The 24448-nt window shown below is 39.0% G+C and overlaps 1 protein-coding gene across 3 annotated transcripts in view; it reads left to right on the top strand.

Moving 5' to 3' along the window:
• LOC137631065 (probable peptidoglycan muropeptide transporter SLC46) overlaps positions 1 to 24319 on the top strand; it is a 117815-nt gene extending 93496 nt beyond the window's left edge. For all 3 annotated transcript variants that reach the window (XM_068362670.1, XM_068362669.1, XM_068362668.1), the window contains 3 exons: positions 14278 to 14448; positions 20285 to 21364; positions 21566 to 24319. In XM_068362670.1, the coding sequence (XP_068218771.1) occupies positions 14278 to 14448; positions 20285 to 21364; positions 21566 to 21739 (1425 nt within the window). In that variant the 3' untranslated portion in view covers positions 21740 to 24319. The remainder of the gene's footprint in view (positions 1 to 14277; positions 14449 to 20284; positions 21365 to 21565) is intronic.
• Positions 24320 to 24448: the final 129 nt, after the last annotated feature.

The raw sequence follows: 24448 nt of genomic DNA, 5'->3' as shown, positions 1-24448 counted from the left end.
TAAATGATTCTACCTCATTAATCCTTCCTCCTTCCAATATTAGGCTTTTTCATGGTCCACAAATGCCATCAAAAGGGGATTTCTATATTCTATGCATTGCTGTACAACATGTCTCAAAATGAAAATTTGGTCATAACTTTTACCTTTTCTAAATCCTGCTTGTTTATCTCTCAGCTTTTCGTCTATCTCTCTCTCCAGTCTCTTTAGATTAAGCATACTATATATTTTCATAAAAACTGACGTAAGTGTTATACCTCTGTAATTATTACAATCAGACAGGTCTCCTTTTTTGCTATTTTCACCAACACTCCTAACTTCCATTCATCAGGTTTTGCCTCTTCATGCCACATTCTACAAAATAATGTCGTTAGTAGTCTGCGAGTCACTTCATTTTAGGTCAGTATCATCTCGGCAGTTATTCCATCGTATCCCGGGGCTTTCCATCTCTTTAGTTTTTTAAGATAGCTTCGATTTCAAACACACTGAATTCATTCATGGGAAAATCAAGGTCTTCATCAGCTTTAGGTATATCAATCAAATTATTCCTTTCATATCTCCTATTCATAACCTCACTAAGGTGTTCCATCCAATGTTGTCTTTCTTCATCTTCTGTTGCTATAACAGAACATCTCTTTTTCATGGGTATATCCTTCTTCTTCTTTACTCCAGTCGGGATTTCTTTAATAATTCTATGAACAATTCTTATACCATAGGCATAGCCAGTTCCTGAATTCATAACATAGTCAGCCTCATCTGCTTTACTGTCTAAATATTCTCTCCAGTCATTCCCGGCTTTTCTTTTGACCTTACTATCCATACTGGAATACTTAGCATGCTCTACCTTGTAATTTTCATTACTTTCTCGAAAACTTTCATCGATCAATTTCTGTCCTTGTCTCCTCTTTATAGTAACCCAAGTATCATTTGATATCCAGGGCTTTCTCCTAATGACTACGTGTCCCAAGACTTCACTACCAACTGGCTGATGTATGTTCTTAATATCACACCATTCTTCATTAATTGTCTATTCTTCGCCTCTTAAAGTCTCTAAGACTGCAAATCGATTCCTACATTCAATTACAAATGTTTCTCTGTGTTCTTCTTCTAAAAGCTTAGTTGTATCAAACCTAGGTATTCTATCTTATCTTTCTGTTGGGTGCTTTCAGTTTTAATTTCAGTGTGGCAATGAGGAGCTGGTGATCACTATCAATATCTGCACCTCTATAGCCTCTTACATTTCTCAGAGTCCTCCTTCTCTCTTTATTAATGGCAATGTGATCTATCTGATTTTTGTAATTGCCACATGGTGAAGCCGATATATTCCTGTGGATGTTCTTGTGTTTAAAAAGAGTACCTCCAATGACAAGATTGTTTTCTGAACAGAAACTTATGAAATGTGCACCATTTTCATTTGCAACTTCGCCAAGACCCTCGACACCCATCACATTCTCTATCTTTGGATTATTTCCTCCAACTTTAGCATTGAAGTCGCCAATCACAACTTTCATATCTCTCTCAGGGATCTCATCTGTTACACTCTGCAGTTCTTCATAGTTTTCATCTTTCGTTTCTTCAGGGAAATCATTTGTTGATTCATATCATACTATAATACTCATGTTGCACTGCTTTGATTTTAACTTTGCTAGTAACTATCTACTATTTACAACTCTCCACTCGGTTAATATATATATATATATATATATGTGTGTATGTATGTATCCTTTGATTGTTATTATCTTCATTTAATAAATTTTATAGCTTCGCTACTGCTCATCATTGTAAGATTAAATTCTATTATATACTTAATTTTGAATAAGCCATTTGCCAAAGAATAAAATTTATAGTATTCTATGAATGGCTAATGTACCTGTTTAGTACCACTACGGTAAATTTTCATATAATAGTAAAGGTTAAGATTCTTTGTTAAGACTTTACAGACTCAATGTATTGTGAATTGCACAACATTTTTTGCATATCTGTGGCAGTGTTTTTTATTTTTTGCTCTGTTTTCGTTTAGCTGTCAACATTGCTTTCTGGACAAGGGTGTCCACTATGTTTAGTGGAGTTGGGAGCCAAAGTTCCTTATACATCTGTGCACACATATATTATATATACACTATATGCACACACATTTAAATACTATATGCACACACATTTAAATATAAGTACATATATATCTCCCCTACACAACTGTATATTTGTCTTTGGTCACGCCCGTTCCTCAGGTGGGGCGATCGGATGGGAGGGGTGAATCTGTGTGCGCGTGTGCATATCTACCTAAATATTTAGTCGTCATTTTTGATAGGTCGCGTGCACTAGTATTATATGTGTGCCTGTCTGTGTGTGTGTGTATATATATATATATATATATATATATATATATATATATATATATATATATATCATCATTGATCGTTACTAGTCCACTACAGAATAAAGGCCTCAGACATGTCCATCCACTTGCATCTGTTTATGGTCTTTCTGTACTAGTCCACGCGCGCAAAGTTCCTTAGTTCGTCGATACATCATCTTCGCCTCCTTCCTCTGCTTCTTTTAAAATCTCTAGGGAAACATTCTGTTATTCTTAATGTCCATCTATTGCCTGTCATTCCCATTATATATCCTGCCCATGTCCATTACTTTTTCTTACAAGTTGTTAGAATATCCTCTACTTTAATTTGCTCTCGTATCCATGTTGCATTATTTTCTATCTCTTAGTCATATTCCAAGCTTATGTTCTAAGGCATTAGTAAGACTTCAAGTTTCTGATGCATAAGTTGATTCTTTTCTTTTTAGAGAAAGTTGCATTTTACTTTTCATAATCTCATTTTGTTTACGAAATTATCTCTATCACATGCTTATCCTTTTAATTTTGGTCTCATGTCCTGGGGAAACACTGTCTATCCTAAGTATGTATATTCATTAACAATCTTCAGAGGTTCGTTCATAACTCTTATTTGTTGTGTCTATGCATTTTCATTGAACATTATCTTATTTTTACGCATATTCATTTTCAGTCCTACATTTCTCCTTTATTCAAATCTTTTATCATCTTATTTAAGTTGTTAAGGTATTCCCCATTAATATTATTTCCTACATTTTCCCAGTCTAAATTTTTGAAAACTTCTCCTCGACATACTGTGAATAATTTAGGAGAGATGGGGTTTCCATATCTAACTCCTTTCTCAATCAGAATTTTTTCACTATCTTCATGTAGTTTTAAGATTGTTGTACTTCCTGTATTGATATCTTCAAGTGTTCTAACATAAGATTCCTCTATTCCTTGTTTTTGAAGGACTGTCATTACTGCTGATGTTTTGACAGAATCAAATACTTTCTCATAGTCTATAAATGCTATACATAGTGGTTTGTCATACTCTGTTGATTTTTTTCATTAGCTGGTTAATTACATGGATGTGGTCAGTTGTTAAATACCCACTTCTATAGCTTGCCTGCTCTCTAGGCTGTCTTTCAATCCGGCCTAATATGGTCTTTATAAAACGGATTTTGAGCGAAGCGAAAAATCTATTTTTGGGTAAGATAGCCATGTCGTCCTGATGGAAGTTCCTTAAAGGCAGCTTCCTAGGGTATATTACAACTACGGCGATATTCCCAGAGAATTTACCTTCAGGTACCCAGAATTCTAACTCCTGGAGCGAGTATCCCTAAAAAAGACCTTAGGGATATCGTAAATATCAGTGGACGTATTCTTGACACGCCTCATAGCAATCTATACCCCGAATAGAGTTAACACTTCGTAGGGGTAAAATGGCAAGAAAACGAAAACGATAAGAAAGGGGGGAGCCGTTCATAAGGCATCCCTCCTCCCCGTTTCGAAAGCGTGCCCTGCGCCGCTCACGGCGCCATCTGTATTCCTTGTAGCGATACACGAGGTGCTACAGATACTGTATGTAGGGAGGGGTCCTACTATCCTTTTCACTCATATTTATTTTGAAAAGGAGCAGGGCGGGTCCATCAGGACGACATGGCTATCTTACCCAAAAATAGATTTTTCGCTTCGCTCAAAATCCGTTTTTTGGGCTCAAGCCATGTTGTCCTGATGGAAGTATACCAGAGCATTACTGTATCTGTGGATTCTCAATACGTGCCGTACTCCTCAAGAATGTTTCTTAGTCAACTCGACTGACAGACCTAAGATGTTACCGTTATACATCTTTTCACTAATCATAAGCCATGAGAGTGCTTCCTGCCCCCTACAGGGAGGAGTCCTACTAGACTCTAGAAACGAACGAAGAGTACATATACCTATGTATGAATCACTCGCTAGCCAGTACCATATAGTGGTCTCACTCTATATGAAGCGAAGTCTTACGGGACTACCGTATCCAAAAGAAAAAGTCCCGACCAGCACCCTGGTCGAAGTAAAAATAGACAAAAGGTTATATCTGCGTAGGATTAAACTTGCTGCTACCACCATCCTCAGAAAGGGGTGGAGTCCTTATTGCTAAGGAAAGTATAAACCAGTATAATCCAGGCTTTGCATTAAGGAATAGGCTATTATAGATATCCCCGATTAATATACATAGGCTAAATGCTCAAAAAACAATATGAAATCAAAAATATAGGTGAAGGAGACGCAAGGTTCCCGAGAACAAGTTTATTGAGAAACAATAAATAGACATGGTCACCATAAATATGTACATATGCTAGGTGGATGACCAACAATTTTCACAAGTACTGTAGTGCATGGATGAATGATTATCTGAAAGAAAACATATGTGTCACTTACACATACCCCGGAATCAAACTTAACGTCCATGTTACTACTTCGCTGACAATAGCGTTGGCAAACGCTTGGCACACCTGTCTGTACTTGTGTTACCATCACCATCACGTTGGAACAGTCACTGTGGGCTCTGAGAGCCTACACTACCAGTTATATCAACATATATAACTAACTATTCACCCAAGAATCCAAGTCCCAAATGATTCCGCTGTTCCTCGCAGAGTTAAACAGCAGGGTTAACGACGCAACCAACTGCTACCACAGACCTCTTTAGCTGCTCCACTTGCTTAGCATAGTGGCGAAAGAATACCCTGGAAGACTTCCAGCCAGTGTATGAACGAAGGTGTTCAAAATCCATAAAGTTAAAGAAGTTTAAAGATGAAGCAACTTTCCTCGGATCATGACCTGCGGGTGAACTGTCAGGATCCGCTCTGCGAATAAAATATGTAATTTTCGCCCTAAGTTGATTTAAAGATAAATTCGAGCCCGATGTTTCTCCTCTGAATAGTTGGCCCCCATGGAAGTCTGAAGTTCTACGAAGATAGACCTTAAGGCATTCTACGGGACATAGAGATGCATCTTCTTTCAGAGGGCAGATTCTCCAGGGACCCCACCTGTTGGTGGGCAACTCGTTCTTAGCGAGAAACGTAGGGTCCGGAAACAGGTTCAGTTCTCCCCCATCCAGGAACTGAACTCGGCCCTCCTCTCTCGAGAGGGCCACAATCTCACTAACTCTGGCCCCAGAAGCAAGGGCAAAAAGGAAGATCACTTTTTGAGTCAGGTCCTTCAACGCACATTCCTCATTATCTAGTAATGAGGCAAAATGAAGGACTTTGTCTAATGACCATGAAATAGGCTTTGGAGGAGCTGATGGTCTAAGCCTAGCACAGGCCTTTGGGATCTTATTAAACATTTCGTTAGCGAGGTCTACCTGGAAGGCATATAGAATGGGTCTTGTTAGAGCTGACTTACATGTAGAAATTGTGTTCGCCGCCAGCCCCTGTCCGTGGAGGTGAATGAAGAAGGATAGGCAGAACTCCGTAGAGATCTCGTGCGGGTTCTTATCTTTGACAAAGGCTACCCATTTCTTCCATGCAGATTCGTACTGCCTCCTAGTAGACTTACACTTGTATTCTTCCAGGAAGTCGATACTATCTTTCGAGATTCCGAACCGTTTCTTCACCGCTAGGGAGAGAAAATCATGAGCTGCAGGGTTCGGGTTTTCTGTAATGAAGCGAAGACAGTCGACTTCTGGACTTGCTGGGACAGAACTGGGTCCGGGAGTGGTAGAAACCTCAGTCGTAGTTCCAGAGCCAGAGGGAACCATACACTGTTCGGCCACTTGTGGGCCACTATTGCTGCTACTCCCTTGAAGGATCTCAGTTTGTTGAGGACCCTCAACATCAGATTGTGAGGGGGAAACAGGTAGATCCTGGACCATCTGTTCCAATCGAGGGACATCGCATCTATTGCTTCTGCCGAGGGGTCCACATATGGGGACACATATTTCGGCAGCTTCTTGTTGTCCTTCGTCGCGAAGAGGTCTATCTGCAGTTCTGGGACTTGTCTCAAGATGAAAGAGAATGATCCTGCGTCTAGGGACCATTCTGTCTCTATCGGTGTTACCCTGGATAGAGCGTCCGCGGTCACATTCCGGACTCCTTGAAGGTGAACTGCTGACAGGTGCCACTTCTTCTTCTCCGCCAGTCGGAATATGGCTAACATCACCTGGTTGAGAGGTGGGGATCTCGATCCCCGCCGATTCAGACATTTCACAACCACCTCGCTGTCCAGTACCAACCTTACGTGGATCGAGTGACGTGGGGATACTTTCTTCAGGGTCAGAAGTACTGCCATAGCTTCTAGAAAGTTTATGTGAAAGGTCCCAAATAGCTTGGACCAGATTCCTTGCACTTTTTTCCCATGGGAGTGACCCCCCCACCCTACCTTTGAGGCGTCTGTGTGGATTGTCACTGACGGGGGGGGTGGCTGAAGAGGTAGAGACCTCCTTAGACGACTGGCTTGAGACCACGGTCTGAGAAGAGAACGTAGCCGAAGTGGGACCGGTCTCTTCAAGTCCCTTCGCTCTTTCGATGCAAAGGTTCTCCATACTCCCGCTGCATCTTTTAGCTGTGCTCTTAGCACAGGGTCTGTTACTGATGCAAACTGAAGAGAGCCCAAAACCCTCTCTTGTTCGCGTCTTGATATCCTCTCGGAACCTAGAAGTCTCCTGACAGACCCTGCTATTTCCTTCCTCTTTGACATCGGGATGGAAAGACGGTGTGACACTAAATCCCAGTGAATTCCCAACCACTGGAACCTCTGAGCTGGAGAAAGACGAGACTTCTTTCTGTTGATCATGAAGCCTAGATATTCCAGGAACTGAATCACTTGTAGGGAAGCTTGCAAGCATTCTGCTCTGGATGCTGCCCACACCAACCAATCGTCCAGGTAGGCTACTACCTGGAACCCTTTTAGGCGTAACTGTTTGAGAGCTGCGCTCGCAAGCTTCGTAAAGATCCTTGGGGCTATGTTTAGTCCGAAGGGCATCGCCCTGAAAGCGTAAAGTTTTTGTTGTAGCTTGAATCCTAGGTAGGGGGAGAGACGACGACTTATTGGAACGTGCCAATATGCGTCTGACAAGTCGATGGAGACGGTATATGCCCTCTTGGGCAGTAAGGCCCTTATGTGTTGTAACGTTAACATCTTGAACTTGTGGTTCACTATGAACTTGTTGAGTGGTGACAAGTCCAGAATGACTCTGAGTTTCCCCGAGTCTTTCTTGGGAACACAAAACAGCCTCCCTTGGAACTTGATGGACTTTACCCTCCTGATCACCTTTTTCTCCAACAGATCTTGGGTGTACTCCTCCAAAACGGGGGTGGAGTGTTGGAAAAATTGAGGGCACTGGGGCGGAGTACTGTACCAACTCCAACCCAGTCCATTTTTGAGAAGGCTGTGGGCCCAGGGATCGAAGGTCCAGCGATCCCGGAAATACTGAAGTCTCCCACCTACCGGCGACACTTCACTTTGACTGTCCTGCAGTCTTGCCTCCCTGGCCGCGACCACCTCTGAATCCTCGTCCCCTAGAGGGGCGTCTTGATGACCCTCTAGCTGCTCCTCTGGGCCTTGCACGAAACGTGGTCGACTGTCCCTCGAACACGGGATTGAATGCAGGGGAAGCTGATGACATGGCTTGGGGAACCCATTGGAAGGTGGTCGGGGTCTGGGCTACCAGTTGTGGAACCGGAGGCAAAGCTGGCTGTTGCTGCTGTGGTCTTTGCTGTTTGAAGGACTTGGCTGGACGGGAGGAAAACCTTGACTTCTTCGCCTTTCCTTTCGGCTGAGGGCCCTCATCCGGAGAAGACTTCCTCTTAAGGGACAGGCCCCACTTCAGGAGAAGATTGCGGTTCTCAGTGGCTGCCTTGTCCACGATCTCTTTGACCACGTCCTTGGGAAAGAGATCTTTACCCCAGATGTTGGATGAAATTAGCCTCTTGGGTTCGTGCCTCACTGTGGCCGAGGCGAACACATACTCCCTACAGGCTCTCCTTGCTTTAACAAAGCAATAGAGGTCCTTGGTTACTGTGGCCAGATGGATTTTGGCCATAACCATGAACATCTCTGGCATCTTGGGGTCGCTAGCCATCGTCTCCATGTTGGTCTGGAGAGACATCGAGGCTGCCAGGCGCTCCTTTGTGTCCAATTCCCTCCGTAGAAGGAATTCCGACAACTTGGGAAGGTTTTCGCCGAACTGCTGTCCTGCAATGTCGGCGTCCAACTTCCCAACCGAGAAAGTAAGGTGCACCTCCTTCCAGTCCTTATTATCCATTGGCAATGCCAGCGATAGAGGTTTACATTCCTCCAAAGACGGGCACGGCTTGCCAGCTTCAACCGCCTTGATGACGGCCGCAAACCCCTTTTGCATAAAAGGGAAGGCCCTAGCCGGGGAGGATACAAAGGAGGGGTGCTTCTTGCTCAAGGCGGCAACCTTTGAGTTTGAGAACCCCCTCTCCTTTAAAGCAGCTGTCAAAGTGGCTTGAGCCTTGGAGTGATCCAGGATAATCACCTCCTTTGGTTCCGTCTCCTCCTTCGAAGCCGGCTCCTTCTTCAAACGGACATAGCAGTCCGGGTAGGCCCCTCTACTGGGCCAGAATTCCACCTCCTCAAGGGGAACTGAACCCAGTTTCTCCGACATGACGATCTTCCCAATCGTCATCGGCATGTGCTCGGCATATCTCCACGGGTTGGCATCCGAGCACAGAGGAAGGTCCTTAACGTTGAGCTTCTTTGGAGGTCCACGTGATGCTGTGATCTTCTGCATCTGGAGCTCCAAAGTAGCGGCCTTCTGATTATTCTCCCTCTGCATCTGTTGGATCATACCAACGATGGAAGAGAGAGCCTGTCCAAGCTCTGCTGGAAGAGCGGACGAGGTAGAGGGGATAGGTTCAGGGACCTGAACCGGCACGTCTGATGATACGGGAACCTCTTCCTCCACGGCAATAGGATCTCGATCCTGCTCCTCGCCCTCTGCGAGGAGATCCTGCTCCGCACGATCGGACAAGTCGGACATCTTGTCGTCCAACTGGATGTCCTGCAAGGCGTCAGCGACATCCTCCTCCACTGGGATCTGGATCAGAGGGATCTCCGGCCGAGGCTGGGGAACAACAGCATCAGGGGAAGCCTTGGGAAAAAGGTATGCCCTCATCTTCTCGTTAGGAAGATAAGGTCCAGTGGTGTTTTTCTGAAAACCCCTTACCCATACGCGAAGCCTCTCCCTCGCTGCATCTCTTGACTCCGCCGACCTAGGGGATTCAAAAGCCTCTGATAGCAGGTTAGTACATACAGCACATACCTGCGGATCCCAGTAACGATGTTCATCATTGGAGGCTGCACAAGCCGCGTGCCTCCTACACGAGGCATGTCCGCAAAAGTTCTTACTGCGGACATTGCAGAAGACACTATCACACTTCGGATGCTCCTCCTGTAAAAGAAGAAAAATTTCCATGAATATCAAGTGAATTTTAATTCACATGTAACAAATGAGTATTCAACAAGAATAAGGGAAAGACACCTACTTGTGAAACCCACACAAACACCTGTGGAAGCCCACCAGCCAAGTCACATAGTTAGTCTTTACTAGAATAACCAGAGAACGTATTTCCAAAGGAAATTAGGTGTAGCTCACACCTAAGGTAAAATAATACCATTCTGGCCAGGAATAAAAGAATTATCTTTTATCCTTGTAAGGCGACACCAGGTGATTATACCAGTAACACAAGTAAGATAGAAAAAGACAGTGTTGTAACCTACTATATCATGAACTCCCTTGGTTGAATATACCACCAAGAGAGGACTGATACAGTACCTGAGGGTGGTGTGCCAGCCGGCTATTGCCGCTCAGCACCCCCCCCCTTGTTTTCGAAAGGTAGATCTCAAGTACACAACATCAGATCACCTTTATTGGGGAGAACTCCAGAACCCATGCCTGAACCGGCCGGCAGTGGTTGCCAGACCGTAGCCACCCGGTTTGCACTGAGTTGCCGGCCATCATATTTAGTGGCCGGCTGACTGGGCAGTGTCGCGGGCCGGCCGGCAGCAGTAAACAAACCCTGCCGGCTGGCCCCCACACTAGGCAGCGCTCGGTTGCCGGCCCCACTTGTAGTGGCCGGCAGATGAGCAATAGACCGGCCGGCAAAGGTATACACCCAACGCCGACCGACAGCAAGAGAACTGGAGAACACCCCTCCCCACCGACGGCCGGCCTGTAGGCCGGCAGACGGCAAGGACAACACATACTAAGACAAAAGAATGAGTGCCGGGTTAAGAGACTATAAGTCTCTGGGCCCGGCACCCGAAAGAGTGCCGAAAGGAAGGGGAAGACACTAAGTCAAGCTTCCTAACCGCTGCCTACTGAATTTTCAGACGGCAGCGATAGAGGGACCAAGAAAGGACCGGGCAGCACTCACAGTAATGGTCTCTGCCGGTCGGCACACTTTGCCGGCCGACAGGAGACCACGTCAGTTCCTCATCCCAACCTAGGCTAGGCCCGGATGCAGACGACTGACACAATGAACGGAAAAAGAGAAGGGAAGGACAGAGGGTCCTATCCAACCTTACCTTGGTTAAGGGTCATTCCCAACTAAGACAGTTCATCTCAGTTAGAGAAAGACCCGAGAGGGAGGCCGGCACTACTGGCTGCCTCCCACGAACCACGGCAAGGAAGGAATTGCCTTTCCAGAAAAGGGAACATATCCCGAGACCGGAACGGCAAGGACAGTCTGATGAGTCACCGAGTAAAGGGATCACTACTGGAACCCAACAAGGTGGACTAAGGGGGGTAACCCTTAGTGCCCGAGTCAATCGGCAAGGGAGACTCTGCCCCATGCCAGACAAACCGGGCTCAGACTAAACACTGTTGTACTGTCCCCCTCTGAACCAACACTGTTGGAACGGAAAGGTACAGTACTACTCCAGCATAGATATATTTGAAGATTAATTCAAATAAACCACTAGAGTTAAGCCTAAGGCTTAAACAGAGGGAAAGGGTTTGCCCCTTCCCCGAAGAGAAGGGAGCAAACGGGGAACAGATAATATTATAAAAAACACACCGAGTCGTAGAGCTACGCAAAAAGGAATACAGATGGCGCCGTGAGCGGCGCAGGGCACGCTTTCGAAACGGGGAGGAGGGATGCCTTATGAACGGCTCCCCCCTTTCTTATCGTTTTCGTTTTCTTGCCATTTTACCCCTACGAAGTGTTAACTCTATTCGGGGTATAGATTGCTATGAGGCGTGTCAAGAATACGTCCACTGATATTTACGATATCCCTAAGGTCTTTTTTAGGGATACTCGCTCCAGGAGTTAGAATTCTGGGTACCTGAAGGTAAATTCTCTGGGAATATCGCCGTAGTTGTAATATACCCTAGGAAGCTGCCTTTAAGGAACTTCCATCAGGACGACATGGCTTGAGCCCAAAAATATTTTATATATTACGGAGAGTAAACTTATTAGGCGGTAATTTTTCAGATCTTTAGTGTCTCCGTTTTCGTAAAATAGTATAATTATAAAAGATTTTCTTAGGTGTAGGTATATACCATTCATGCAGACATTTGGTGTAGATGTCAGCCAGTTTTACTATTATGAAATCTCCTCCACCTCTTATTAATCATTTGTTAGTCCATCTTCTCCTGCTGCTTTATGTCTTTTAATGCTTTCTTTACTTTTAGGTAGTAGGTTGGTCAGGGCACCAGCCACCCATTGAGACTCTACCGATAGAGAATTATGGGGTTATTTGACTGGCCAGAGTGTTACTTTGTATCCTTCTCTCTAGTTATGGTTGATTTTCCCTTTAAATACACATATACTGGATAGTCTGGCCTATTCTTTACACATTTTCCTGTCCTCATGCACCTGCCAACACTGAGATTACCAAACAATTCTCCTTCTCTCTAGGGGTTAACTACTGCACTATCATTGTTCAGTGGCCACTTTCCTCTTGGTAAGGGTAGAAAAGACTCAATAGCTATGGTAAGAAGCTCTTTTAGGAGAAGTATACTCTAAAATCAAACTATTGTTCTCTAGTCTTGGGTAGTGCCATAGCCTCTGTACCATGGTCTTCCACTGTCTTGGGTTAGAGTTCTCTTGCATGACAGTACACTCGGGCACACTATTCTATTTTATTTCTCTTCCACTTGTTAAAGCTTTTATAGTTTATTTAGGAAATATTAGTTCTTAAAATATTTTATTGTTTCCTTTCCTCACTGGGCTATTTTCCCTGTTGAGCCCCGGGCTTATAGCCTACAGCTTTTCCAACTAGGGTTGTAGCTTAGCAAGTAATGATAATAATGAAAATAATACTGTTATGTTTGGTACCGGCACTGGTGTTTCATTATTTCTATTGGTGAAGTTATTTCTTATATCTCTATTGTATAGCATTATATAAAAATCCTCCACAATTTATACGGATATTTCCATTTTCATCTTTTAAAGCAAACATCTGTTGACACCCTGTTCCAAGTCTTGTTTTTGTATATATATATATATATATATATATATATATATATATATATATATATATATATATATATAAATATATATACATATATAGTATATTTGGTTCTGGTCACGCCAATGACATTGGCTGGCATATAACTCCTTGACTCTCAGGTAGGGGCAAGTGGATGGGAAGGGTTGAATCTTTGTGCATATCTATTTGGTCGTCATTTATGTCAGGTCGCGTACAGTAGTATAATATATATACTGTATATATATATATATATATATATATATATATATATATATATATATATATATATATATATATATATATATATATATATATATACATACATATATTTATATATATATATACATACATACATTGCCAGACTTATAACCCCCCGTGTTTCGGGTGGGAAGGGTTGAATGTGTGCGTGTGCACGTCTCCATATGCGTGCAGACATCTAAATATTTATCCTTCACTTTTGACGGGTCACATATGCTAGTGTGTGTATATATATGTATAAATATTTATATATATATATGTGTGTATATATATATATATATATATATATATATATATATATATATATATATATATATATATATATCATAGTATATGTGTATATATATAAATATGTGTATGTTTATATGATTATGTATTTGTTCAGATAGAGAGATCTTCCTTGTTTATGGGTAGAGTATAGCATAATTACTCAAACAGCTTTTCTGATACTGTATTTTACATGATTTTAAAGGGTGTTTGGAACAGAAAAGAACATGCTTGTTTAATTGATGATGAAATGTTAAAATTTCATACTTCTAATTTAGTTTTATCACAATTCGTATATATATAAGCATATAGTTTTGTTCAACATTGTAAGATTTTATACATTGTAAGTGTAATCTAATGCGATCATCCCATTAATCGTCTTATCTTCGTCATCAGGATGTGATGGCTGTTCGAGGATATTATTTTAAATGCAATTATTGAGTTTTTGCTCTGTACAACTTAAAGCTAAATGGCGAGAAGAGCTAGAAGAAATACCCAGGGTGGTATATGGGTAACAATATCTATTTTGAGTCTGCACAATATAATTGTATTAGGATTTAATATTCTAAAAGATCGATGGAATAGGACTGGATAGTTTTTAAACATCCGTTCGTATTCCTTACTTTGACTTGAACTCTTAATCCAAGTAATTGTAGTCTCGGAACGCATGACAAACTACTGTTACTTTAAATGGAATATGTTTATTTATGGTAAATTATTGAAAATATTTTTTTGCATGCGTAAAGTGGTTATAAGTAATGAATTTTGTAGAATTGTTTACTATGATTTTTTGGGGGGCCCCTGCTCTTGCCAATAATTAAGCATGTGATGATAATGCCAACTTTTTATTGTAAATATTAATTACAACAGATCTTTACCTACCAGAAAACCCATAAAATTTTCACCTATGGTTGCTGATGTTATAACTACATTCAACCTGCTGTGAATAAAAACTAGAAAACACATCTCAACTACAGGTTCTTCAAAATGTAACTTTAGAGCCAATGCTGTTCATGAAGATGCTGGCGGAGAGTAATGCTGGAGTTGTGGCGGATACTTTAGAGATTGACAGGGTGTGCCGTGTCAACCTCAACTACACAGAGGAGGAATGCAGGAACATGGATGATGGTAACCACACAGACATACAAGTAAGGACAGCTATTACATTTATTTTTTTTTTGCTTGTATTTTAAACTATTTTCCAGCGTCTAATAATAGTTTTTCCAGATGCTCAACCTCATGATAGTCGATCTAAATTTTTTGCCTTTTTATTCCACTCAGCTAAAATGTGAAAACCAGGTTCAGTTAAACTTAACTTCTGTAGTATTATATTTACTGCAGTAGTCATCAGTTTTTATAAAATTTAACTAGTGAGAATAACAAGTGTGGCATTGTATACAGTATAGCAAATAATTATAATACCAGGACACTTATTTGACCAATGGTTATTTAATAGTATCCCCACATAACCAAATTCCTGTATGCAGAGAATGTATTTCAGTATTGTATAGCAGTTATATATATTGTATGTGAATTTCCAAGTTCACCCAATTACAAATTTCAAGTTTTGAAAAAAGTAAATTCAGAAAATTTTATCAATAATCAAATCAGGTGACGGTTGAGGAACTTTTGTTAGATTCATCCTTATCAATTGATCCAGTCATTAAATTGTTAAATATGTGCAGTTTATGAAAAAGGGTTTTATTAATAAAATTAGTTACAGTATTTCTGTATTCACCTGATGTTTATCTTACTTCTCTCTCAAAGCTGGTTAATTTTTGACATCTACCCTAACACTAAAAATATTCTTTTTCCTTTCATTATAGTAGACCTGCCCCTCCAGTGTAATTTTGAGATTATGTGGCAGTGTATGGTAGTACTTTCACATGAGTATGCCATATCTCCTTTGTCTTTCAGTCTCAAAGTCCAAACTAGTTCAGTAGCCTCACTGAATATTGAGGCAACTCGGGTAATATATGAACATCGGGCGAGTTCACTATAGAAATAACATTATTATTATTATTATTATTATTATTATTATTATTACTAGCCAAGCTACAACCCTAATTGGAAAAGCAAAATGCTATAAGCCCAAAGGCTCCAACAGGGAAAAATAGCCCAGTGAGGAAAGGAAACAAGGAAGTAAATAAATGATATAGCCTAAGAAGTAATGAGAAATTAAAATAAAATATTTTAAAAAACATTAAAACAGATAATTCATATATAAATATAAAAAGACTTAAGTTAGCTTGTTCAACATAAAAACATTTGTTGCAACTTTGAACTTTTGAAGTGCTACTGATTCAACTACCCGATTAGGAAGATCATTCCACAACTTGGTTACAGTTGGAATAAAACTTCTAGAATATTGTGTTGTATTGAGCCTCATGATGGAGAAGGCCTGATTATTAGAATTAACTGCATGCCTAGTATTACGAACAGGATGGAACTGTCCAGGAAGATCAAAATGTAAAGGATGGTCAAAATTATGAAAAATCTTATGCAACATGCATAATGAACTAATTGAACGATACCAAAGATTAATATCTAGATCAGGAATAAGAAATTTAATAGACCCTAAGTTCCTGTCCAACAAGTTAAGATGAGAATCAGTAGCTGAAGACCAGACAGGAGAACAATACTGGAAACAAAGTAGAATGAAAGAATTAAAACACTTCAGAATAGATTGATCACCGAAAATCTTGAAAGACTTTCTCAATAATCCAATCTTTTTGTGTAGTTGAAGAAGACAGACCTACTTACAATCATGCTTTGAGTTATGTTAGGATTCAACTTCATACCCCATAATTTGCACCATGCATTAATTTTAGCTAGATCTCTATTAAGGGATTCAGCAACCCCAGATCTACATTCAGATGGAATCGATGCAAAGAGAGTTGCATCGTCTGCACATGCAACAAACTTGTTTTCTAGACCAAACCACATGTCATGTGTATATAAGATGAAAAGTAATGGGCCAAGAACACTACCCTGAGAAATACTATGGTGACCATCAACAACAACTCTTTGAGATATATTACTTAAAAATTCAATAATAATGCTCAGAAAGGATCCAGTCACTCCCAACTGTTTTGAGTTTTAAAACAAGGGCCTCATGATTAACATGATCAAAGGCAGCACTAAAATCAAGGCCAATCATACGAACTTCCTGATCATAATCAAGGGATTTCTGTACAGCATTTGAGATTGTAAGAAGGGTATCACATGCTCCAAGGCCTTTACAAAAACCAAATTGTAAACTAGGGAACTGATGATTACCTTCAGCAAACCTATTAAGACGATTTGCCAAAAGACGTTCAAACACTTTAGATAATATGGGAGTTATGGAAATTGGGTGGTAATGAGATGGACTTGAGCTACCACAAACACTTTTACATAGTGGAGTAACATTACCAATTCTCCAACAAGTGCTAAACGCTCCTCTTCTTACTAACTTGCGAAAAATTATAGATAACTTTGGAGCTAAGAAATCCGCAGTCTTTATAAAAAACAAAGAAAAAATATCTGGGTCTACACCTCCATAAGCCTCAAGGTCCATCAACAGAGCTTTAATTTCACGAGATTGAAAAGCTAAACTAATTAGTTTAGCCTCAGGATAACAGGAGTGAGGAAGTTCAGGTTTCTCATTAGTCTGCTTACTGTCAAACACACCAGCCAAAAGGGTTGCCTTTTCCTTTGGACAATGAGTGACTGAGACATCTGGTTCAAGTAAAGGAGGAACTGTTGCATCTACACCAAAAAGTGAAAATTTAAGGTTAGTCCACCACTTATGTTCCTGGGTTGTACCAGAAAGGGTTTCTTTTATGGTTAAATTGTATTCTTTTTCAGTTGAAGCATAACTCTGAGCAAAAGCTCTAAGCCAAGTATAGTTATTCCAGGTCAAATCTGATCTGTTACCTTTCCAAAGATGATATGCCTCCTGCTTCTCCAAATAAGCCCATCGACAATCATCATTGAACCATGGGTTGTCCTATCACTCGGTACCTTAGCACACGAGAAGGGATACGCCTATCAATGATGTTGACTAGATTCTCATTCAATGGGACAACAGGATCAACACTACTATACAATTGTGACCAATTCAAGCCCAAAAGATCAGGCAAAATTCCATTCCAGTCTGCTTGAGATTTCATATAAATCTTACAAGAGTATGATACATCAGGGACAGGCTGCTCAGTCTTCACTACTAATGAAATAAAGGCATGATCAGATGTCCTGATTGATTGATTGATTTAAAGTTTTCAGACATCCTGATCAGATGTCCTGAAAGGAGAACCAACCTTACTTGTTATAATGCTGGGGAAGTAAGTGTATAGGAGGTCCAACCAGTTTCCAGACCTGTGAGTAGCTTCATTTATGATTTTCTCACAGCCTGATTCCGAGGCAAAGTCTCAAGCTCTTGAGCCATGGCGATCGGTAGGAGAGACAAAACTTAACCACTCCCTATGGTAAGCTTGAAATCACCAACAAAGACAAAAGAGGCCTTTCTATCATCTTCTTGTATCTTATCCATAGGGGTAAGAAGTCAATCAAAGATAGAATCATCCATGTCTGGATTCCGGTAGATTGAACACAGATAGAAGTTGTTATGCCTACCACAAACTTTTATTACCCGAATCTCATGACATCCACATTCATAGCAGGACTTATGAGAAGCAGGGTACAGTACTCAGTCCTAATATACACCATCATTCCCCTGCCCCTAGGGAGGGCATCACGTTTCAATATAATTGGCTTCTTAAAACCAGTTATAACGAGAGCTCAGATGAGTGCCTCATATTAGAAACCAAAGTATCTGAGCACAAAAGAATATCTGTCTGGACGCAACTGTAAGGTCTTGAATGAAGACCATGAATATTGCAATACAGTAGACGACATTGACAAAATCTAGGATGTACTAGGCCTGGATTTCACTCAATGTCTCCAGAGAGCATAAGAATTAATGGTGATAAAAAAGATACATCATACTTAATAACTAAATTAACAAGAATGATAACAACAACAATCTGTTGTAAGGAAATATAAATAAAATGATTGATCAAACCCATAGACTATAGAAAAAAAAGTCATAAAAACTGGTCAAAATGGAGGAGCCGATACACCAAGCAAGGCTAAATACCCTCCAGGATAGCCACTTTAACTGAAGGGAGGAAAGTAAGGATGGTTTTGAGAAGAAATGGAATCAGATAAGGAAAAGACTACTACTTGATAAACCACCAGGCATCCATGGCCCTTCTATTAAGCCTGGCCAACAAACCATTTAAAAAAACAAGAAGAAATAAAAAGATAAAATAGTGTGCTCGAGTGTATCCTCAAGTAAGGGAACTCTAACACAAGACAGTGGAAGACTAAGGTACAGAGGCTATGGCACTACCCAAGACTAAATAACAGTGGTTTGATTTTGGAGTGTCCTTCTCCTAGAAGAGCTGCTTACCATAGCTAGAGTCTCTTCTATCCTTACCAAGAGGAAAGTAGCCACTGAACTATCATAGTACAGAAATTAGCCCCTTGAGCAAAGAAGTGTTTGGTAATTTCAGTGTTGTTAGGAGTATGAGGAAAGATGAGAATGTGTAAAGAATAGGCCAGGCTATTCGGTGTACGTGTAGGCAAAGAAAAATTAGCCGTAACCAGAGAGAGGTATTCAATGCATTACTGTCGAGCCAGTCAAAGGATCCAATAACTCTCTCAAAGGGTGGCTGGTGCCATGGCCAACCTATTACCAAAAATTCAATTTTAAAGCCTTTTTTCTCATTTCTATGTACCTCCCATGACTTTCATGTGCACGTATTGCCATACATCCTCTCATATTCTTAATACTACACTAGCAAGGAAGAAAACATGATTTTGTGTTGTTTTGTGGTAGACTTCAACTTTTAATTAGCTTTGAGAGAGAGAGCAATATGAACATCATGGGAGGTTTATGGTAGTAAATAAAATCTAAATCTTACTGCAGTATTGAGAACAAATTTTTTGGTCATCCTTGAGAAAGTTAAATGTTTGATTTGGGATTAGGTTTAATTATATCTGTCCTATTCATATCTTAGGTTCATAATCTAGTTCTTTCTCAGAGGATATTTTTTTGTTGACTAAAGTTTTACGTTTTCTAAAGCATAATCTCTCCCCCCTCCATTTGCTCATATGAATTTGGATCATCACACTTCCCTACTTCAATTATGTTAACCCATTTTTTACATCGGGTATCAGGTAAAGGAATAGAAAACAGGCCAGCCATCTAATTCATACCTGTGTCCTCCCTTCTACAGCTTTATTTGGATAGAAAGTTATGTTTAGATTCTTTGGTCTCCGGTTCCCTCTGTTTTGTGTTCTGATGTCGTATCTGTATCATAAAGGGAGCCACTCTTTAAACTTTGTGAAGACAATATAACTTTGTTGGACATGCTACCTTCATTAGGCGTATTAGTGCAGTTTTAGATTCAAGGGAAATTTATTTAAAACAAATTTGCCTTTGGAATAGCATTCAAGCTGTGGCATATTCTCAGGGAATTACTGTATAGCTTGTTTGTTAATTGTGACAATTTTTTTTTATTTTGTAATTATTTATTTGTAATGTTTTAGTGAAATATTAGTAAAGGCAGTTTTGTCAAGTTCTTTGCATTGAAAATTTATTTAATTTTCATATTACATACAGGCTACCTTAAGAACAGACACAGTATATGTTTTTCTCTCCTTACCAAAGTACAGGAAAGAAAAAAGAAAATAGAATGATGGCTTTTTATATCATTGTCATACATTACTTGATCACCACCCATAAAGACAAAATCAATATTTTATTTCAAATTAGATTAATATTGATAATTGGAAGTTTGTAGTTTAGCTTACTGTACTGTTTTTAATTACTTGTTTTTAATTTGTTACTATTTAATTGTATTATTTTCTGATAGATCTGATTCAAACTGATTAATTTCATATTTCATAAAAATTTTAATTTTGTTCTCATTACAGACTGAAGTTCAGAAGTATCAGAATATGTTCAACTATTATCAAAATCTAATGGACAGTATACTACCTTTGATTGTGGTGATACTGATAGGCTCATTAACTGACAAATATGGTCGAAAGCCTCCAATGCTTGGTGTCTTAGCAGGGTTTGTTGGTTGGGCAATAGTTTATATTCTAACAGCTCTGAACCCTTCATGGCCAGTAGAAGTACTTTTGGGGGCCACACTTTGTGGTGATATAATGGGAACATGGGTAGTTTTCAACATGGCTGTATATAGTTATATGGCAGACATTACATCACCTGAGACACGCACGAAAAGATTAGGATTATTGGATGTAGTATGGTATTTAGGTGGCCCTATAGGCCGATTAATGGGAGGGTGGTTATATCGGTGGACAAACTGCATCGTAGTATTCTCAGTGTCAGGAGTCCTTTGGGCGCTTTGCTTCTTGTATGTTTTAGTCTTGGTCCAGGAAAGTGTTGATACATCAGCTAACTCATCAGATCTCGAGGAGGAAGATCACTATTCCCGTTGGGGTCCCTTAAAACCTGTGATTATCCTGTTCAGTACTGGATTGAAACAGAGACCAGGAAATCGGCGAAGTTTGCTTTTGTCACTCCTGATGCTAAAGTTAATGGTCTTCTTAATACAGGGCCATCAAATGTACCTCTGGGCAAGAAGGGTTTTACAGTGGGGCCCCACAGAATTTTCCACATGGTCAAGTATAGATTCTACTGTACATATGTTAGGGACAGTTATTTGGTTACTGATTGCAAGTCGTTTTAAACTCCATGAAACTATTATTGCTATTGGGGGCATCACATCTCAGGGGCTCTGGTGTGCTTTCCTAGCTATTATTACTGGACCTGCTCTTTGGTGGCTAGTTATAGTAGCTTCTGTGATTGGCATGTTTGAAGAAACCATTGAACCAGCTATTCGCACTATGCTTACTGTCCTTGTGGATGAAAATGAAAAAGGAAAAATACTGGCACTGAATGGCCTCTTGGAATCAGCTTGGCTAACTGTTGATCGCACCACCTATACTGCCCTTTACAACACTTACGTTGAAGATTTCCCTCAGGTAATGTAGTAAAAAAGTACAGTATTGTTTATATTTTACAGTGGGTGATTACATTTTTTCAGGACAAATTTTACAAACTTGTTATTATAATGTCATGTCTATTAATGCAAGACTCAATTTTTGGGGCATTAAGGTAAGGGGTAGTCTTATTGCATGTGTGTTATCAAATATTAAGTATTGCTACCTTTTTCTTCTTTCCAGATCAACTTTGTGGTACAATCAGGAATCTGTTTAGTTTTAGTTTTGGTATTTTTGTATCTTAATATTCTATTCAAGAGACAGCCCCTCACAACAATGAATATTAGTAATTTCCACGACACATCAAATACTGAATTGGCTCGAGAGCAAAACGAACATCGAACAGATGTCTATTAACTATTAACTTGGATGTTTGTAAATCCGGAATATTATGGTACGTCAGTTTCTAAAAGTTTTTATAACAATTGATAAATTCCATTAATAAATCAATTTCATTGATAAGAAATATAAAAATTAAAATCCATGAACTTGTTCTGTGAATTTTGTAAAAGTCCATTGCCTAGTTTGCTGTTCTAAAAGTTAAACATAATTTTCTTAGTTTTAAAGAACAAATAAAAGTACTGTAAAATATAAAGAAATACATATGTTAAATTAAATTGGAAGTAATATTACCAATAATTTTACAAGGAGAGCTAATTAAAATATGTAAATATAACAAGGTGTTGTATCTTTAAGTACTGTATACAGTAATAACCTGTCCTACAACAGTTATTAGTTTCAGAAGCAGCAGAAGTAGATCTCATATGTTCCCTATAATGGCACAATGCAGTAGATGACAAAGTACTTAACACCTTCTAATATCATTTTATAAAAGCCAGGTATAGTAGAATATTAAAGTATGTGCTTTACAGTAATATTAGTAAATTAATAATGGTCCCTTTAACTTAAACTTGGCATATCTCTGTTCATTCAAAATGAAAAAAAGATGGGCAGTTGTAAGTGACGAACAAGTTGTCATGAATAATGGTGGACACCATTGTCTGAGCCAGGTCTAACGTGCGTGCAATATGTCACTTTTACCCTCTTTTCATATCTCTAAATCATATCCAATTTACCTTGGGTCATTGTAATATAACGATTGAATATACTAGCTTTATTATGAGTGGGTATAGCTAAAATCAAGAAGATTGAGAAGACTATAAAGGATGACTTTGTGTACGCACAACACAAGAGAACACTTTGTAAACAACTAAGGCAGTAGGCTGTCTAGTTGAAACAGGTGGGAAGCTGATCGAGACTCGTCGTTTTGAGTTTTTCCAAGTTTTGAATTATTTATGAATTTTTGTCTCATTTTTTATTTCAGTTTTAACAGTCACAGATGAGGCATTAAGTTTATTATACTGTTAACAACCAGTTGGGACAAAGTACACACCAGAATCTGTACTGTATGCCTTTGAGTAGGAATGAAACTATTATCAAAGCATATGTTCTTCTTTATATGTACATATTCATATTTTTTGTGCATTATATACAGTACACTAACATTATTTTCATATTGAATGTATGTTTTTACTAATTTTATAAATATAATTGTGTTTAGTTTTTTAGTCCTTTTTCAGTTATTGTGCGATTGAAAAATAGACTTAAAGTCCCGTAAAACGGCTTAATGTGGAGTTTATTTTTGTATTCAATATATGAGGATGAGTGAGGAAAATTTGGGATTGATATAAGTTGAACAGATATAAACACAATTTTTAGTCCCCGTTACAATACATTACTGCATTATTAAAATGAATGTTCCTTATAGTTTTAGCATGTTTGTTAGAAAGAAATTTTTATATCCAAGTTAATATTTTTTTACTTTTTAAATAACTTTATGAACCATCTGTAAGCGTAAAGAGAGTAGTCTAGATTTGTATGCGGAAGCAGAAAGGCAGTAGTGTGATGCATGGAAAATTTTTACCAAACACTGATACTCACATGTTACTAAAACTAATTTAAATTTTAGTAAGCAACAAAGTATTGGCATATGGAAGTAGTCTGTAGGTGTGAATTATAAAATTCAACTATGTGTTGCTGCCAATTATGTTTGTACTGTAAAGATTTGAAAAAAAATACGTTAGTAAATTTATGAACCATAAAAATGATTTCAGATAGTAGAGTTGAAAATTTTTGGATAAAACACAGACTATAATTTACATTTTAAAATAATTTTCTGACTTATAAAAGCTTTCAAGATGGCACTTTGATTGATTGAGTGATGGCAGGAAAATTTATATCTTCTAGTCAATTACTCTTCTTAGCAAGATTGCGCATGAAATTATTATATAGCTTAAGCTAACCTATATCTGAATGGTACATTATTGGCCTTAATATTGAATCATTTCTTTTGGCCCCATTCACTCAGTTAATTTACAGTGACAATGTTTTCAATAAAACAAAAAAAGTTAAGAAAACTTACAATATTTTTACTGAATTTATTTAAAGAAGTGAAAAAGGGGTTACAAGTACTTCAAGTCTGCTTATAAAATATTTTTTAATTCCATGGAATGGTTCACACAATTATGCTATCAAGGATATTAACTATTAACTGCATGTGCTCTACAAAAATTCTTGAAAAATATTGAAACAACCTTCAGAAAAAATTACGGTATTTAATGTTAACATTTTATTTCCAATTTCACACAAAAGATGTTAAAAGGAAAACAAACGAGAAAACCAAGATAAAGAAATCTCAAAGGCTTCATAAGGGTGCCAAGTACAGGTTCGGTGAGAGTTATTCAATAAATTGTTATAATTTTAGCTTATTCACTCCATGGCACAAATAAGTTACCCAATTCTAGCACTATGTCGAGGTTTTTGACAATACTTATGCAATTAAGTGAAATGGATAAATTTGATTGTAAATTATATAATTTACTTGTTACAGTGTTATCACTACAATGTACTGTACTATAATAAAATCTCAAATTTTAATTTTCGTAATTATACAAATACTAATCTCTTTAATACGAGTATGACTACAGCAAAGCTGGATAGGCCATTAAAACTTGGAAGTTGTTATACACAGAAGCAGGTGGTATGGGTCCCCCCCCCACCTGCCAG

The sequence above is a fragment of the Palaemon carinicauda genome, chromosome 39 (assembly GCF_036898095.1).
Source record: "Palaemon carinicauda isolate YSFRI2023 chromosome 39, ASM3689809v2, whole genome shotgun sequence".
In the NCBI taxonomy this organism is placed as follows: domain Eukaryota; kingdom Metazoa; phylum Arthropoda; class Malacostraca; order Decapoda; family Palaemonidae; genus Palaemon; species Palaemon carinicauda.
The sequence above is the reverse complement of the archived record's forward strand: the minus strand, read 5'-3'. Positions and strand labels throughout refer to the sequence as shown.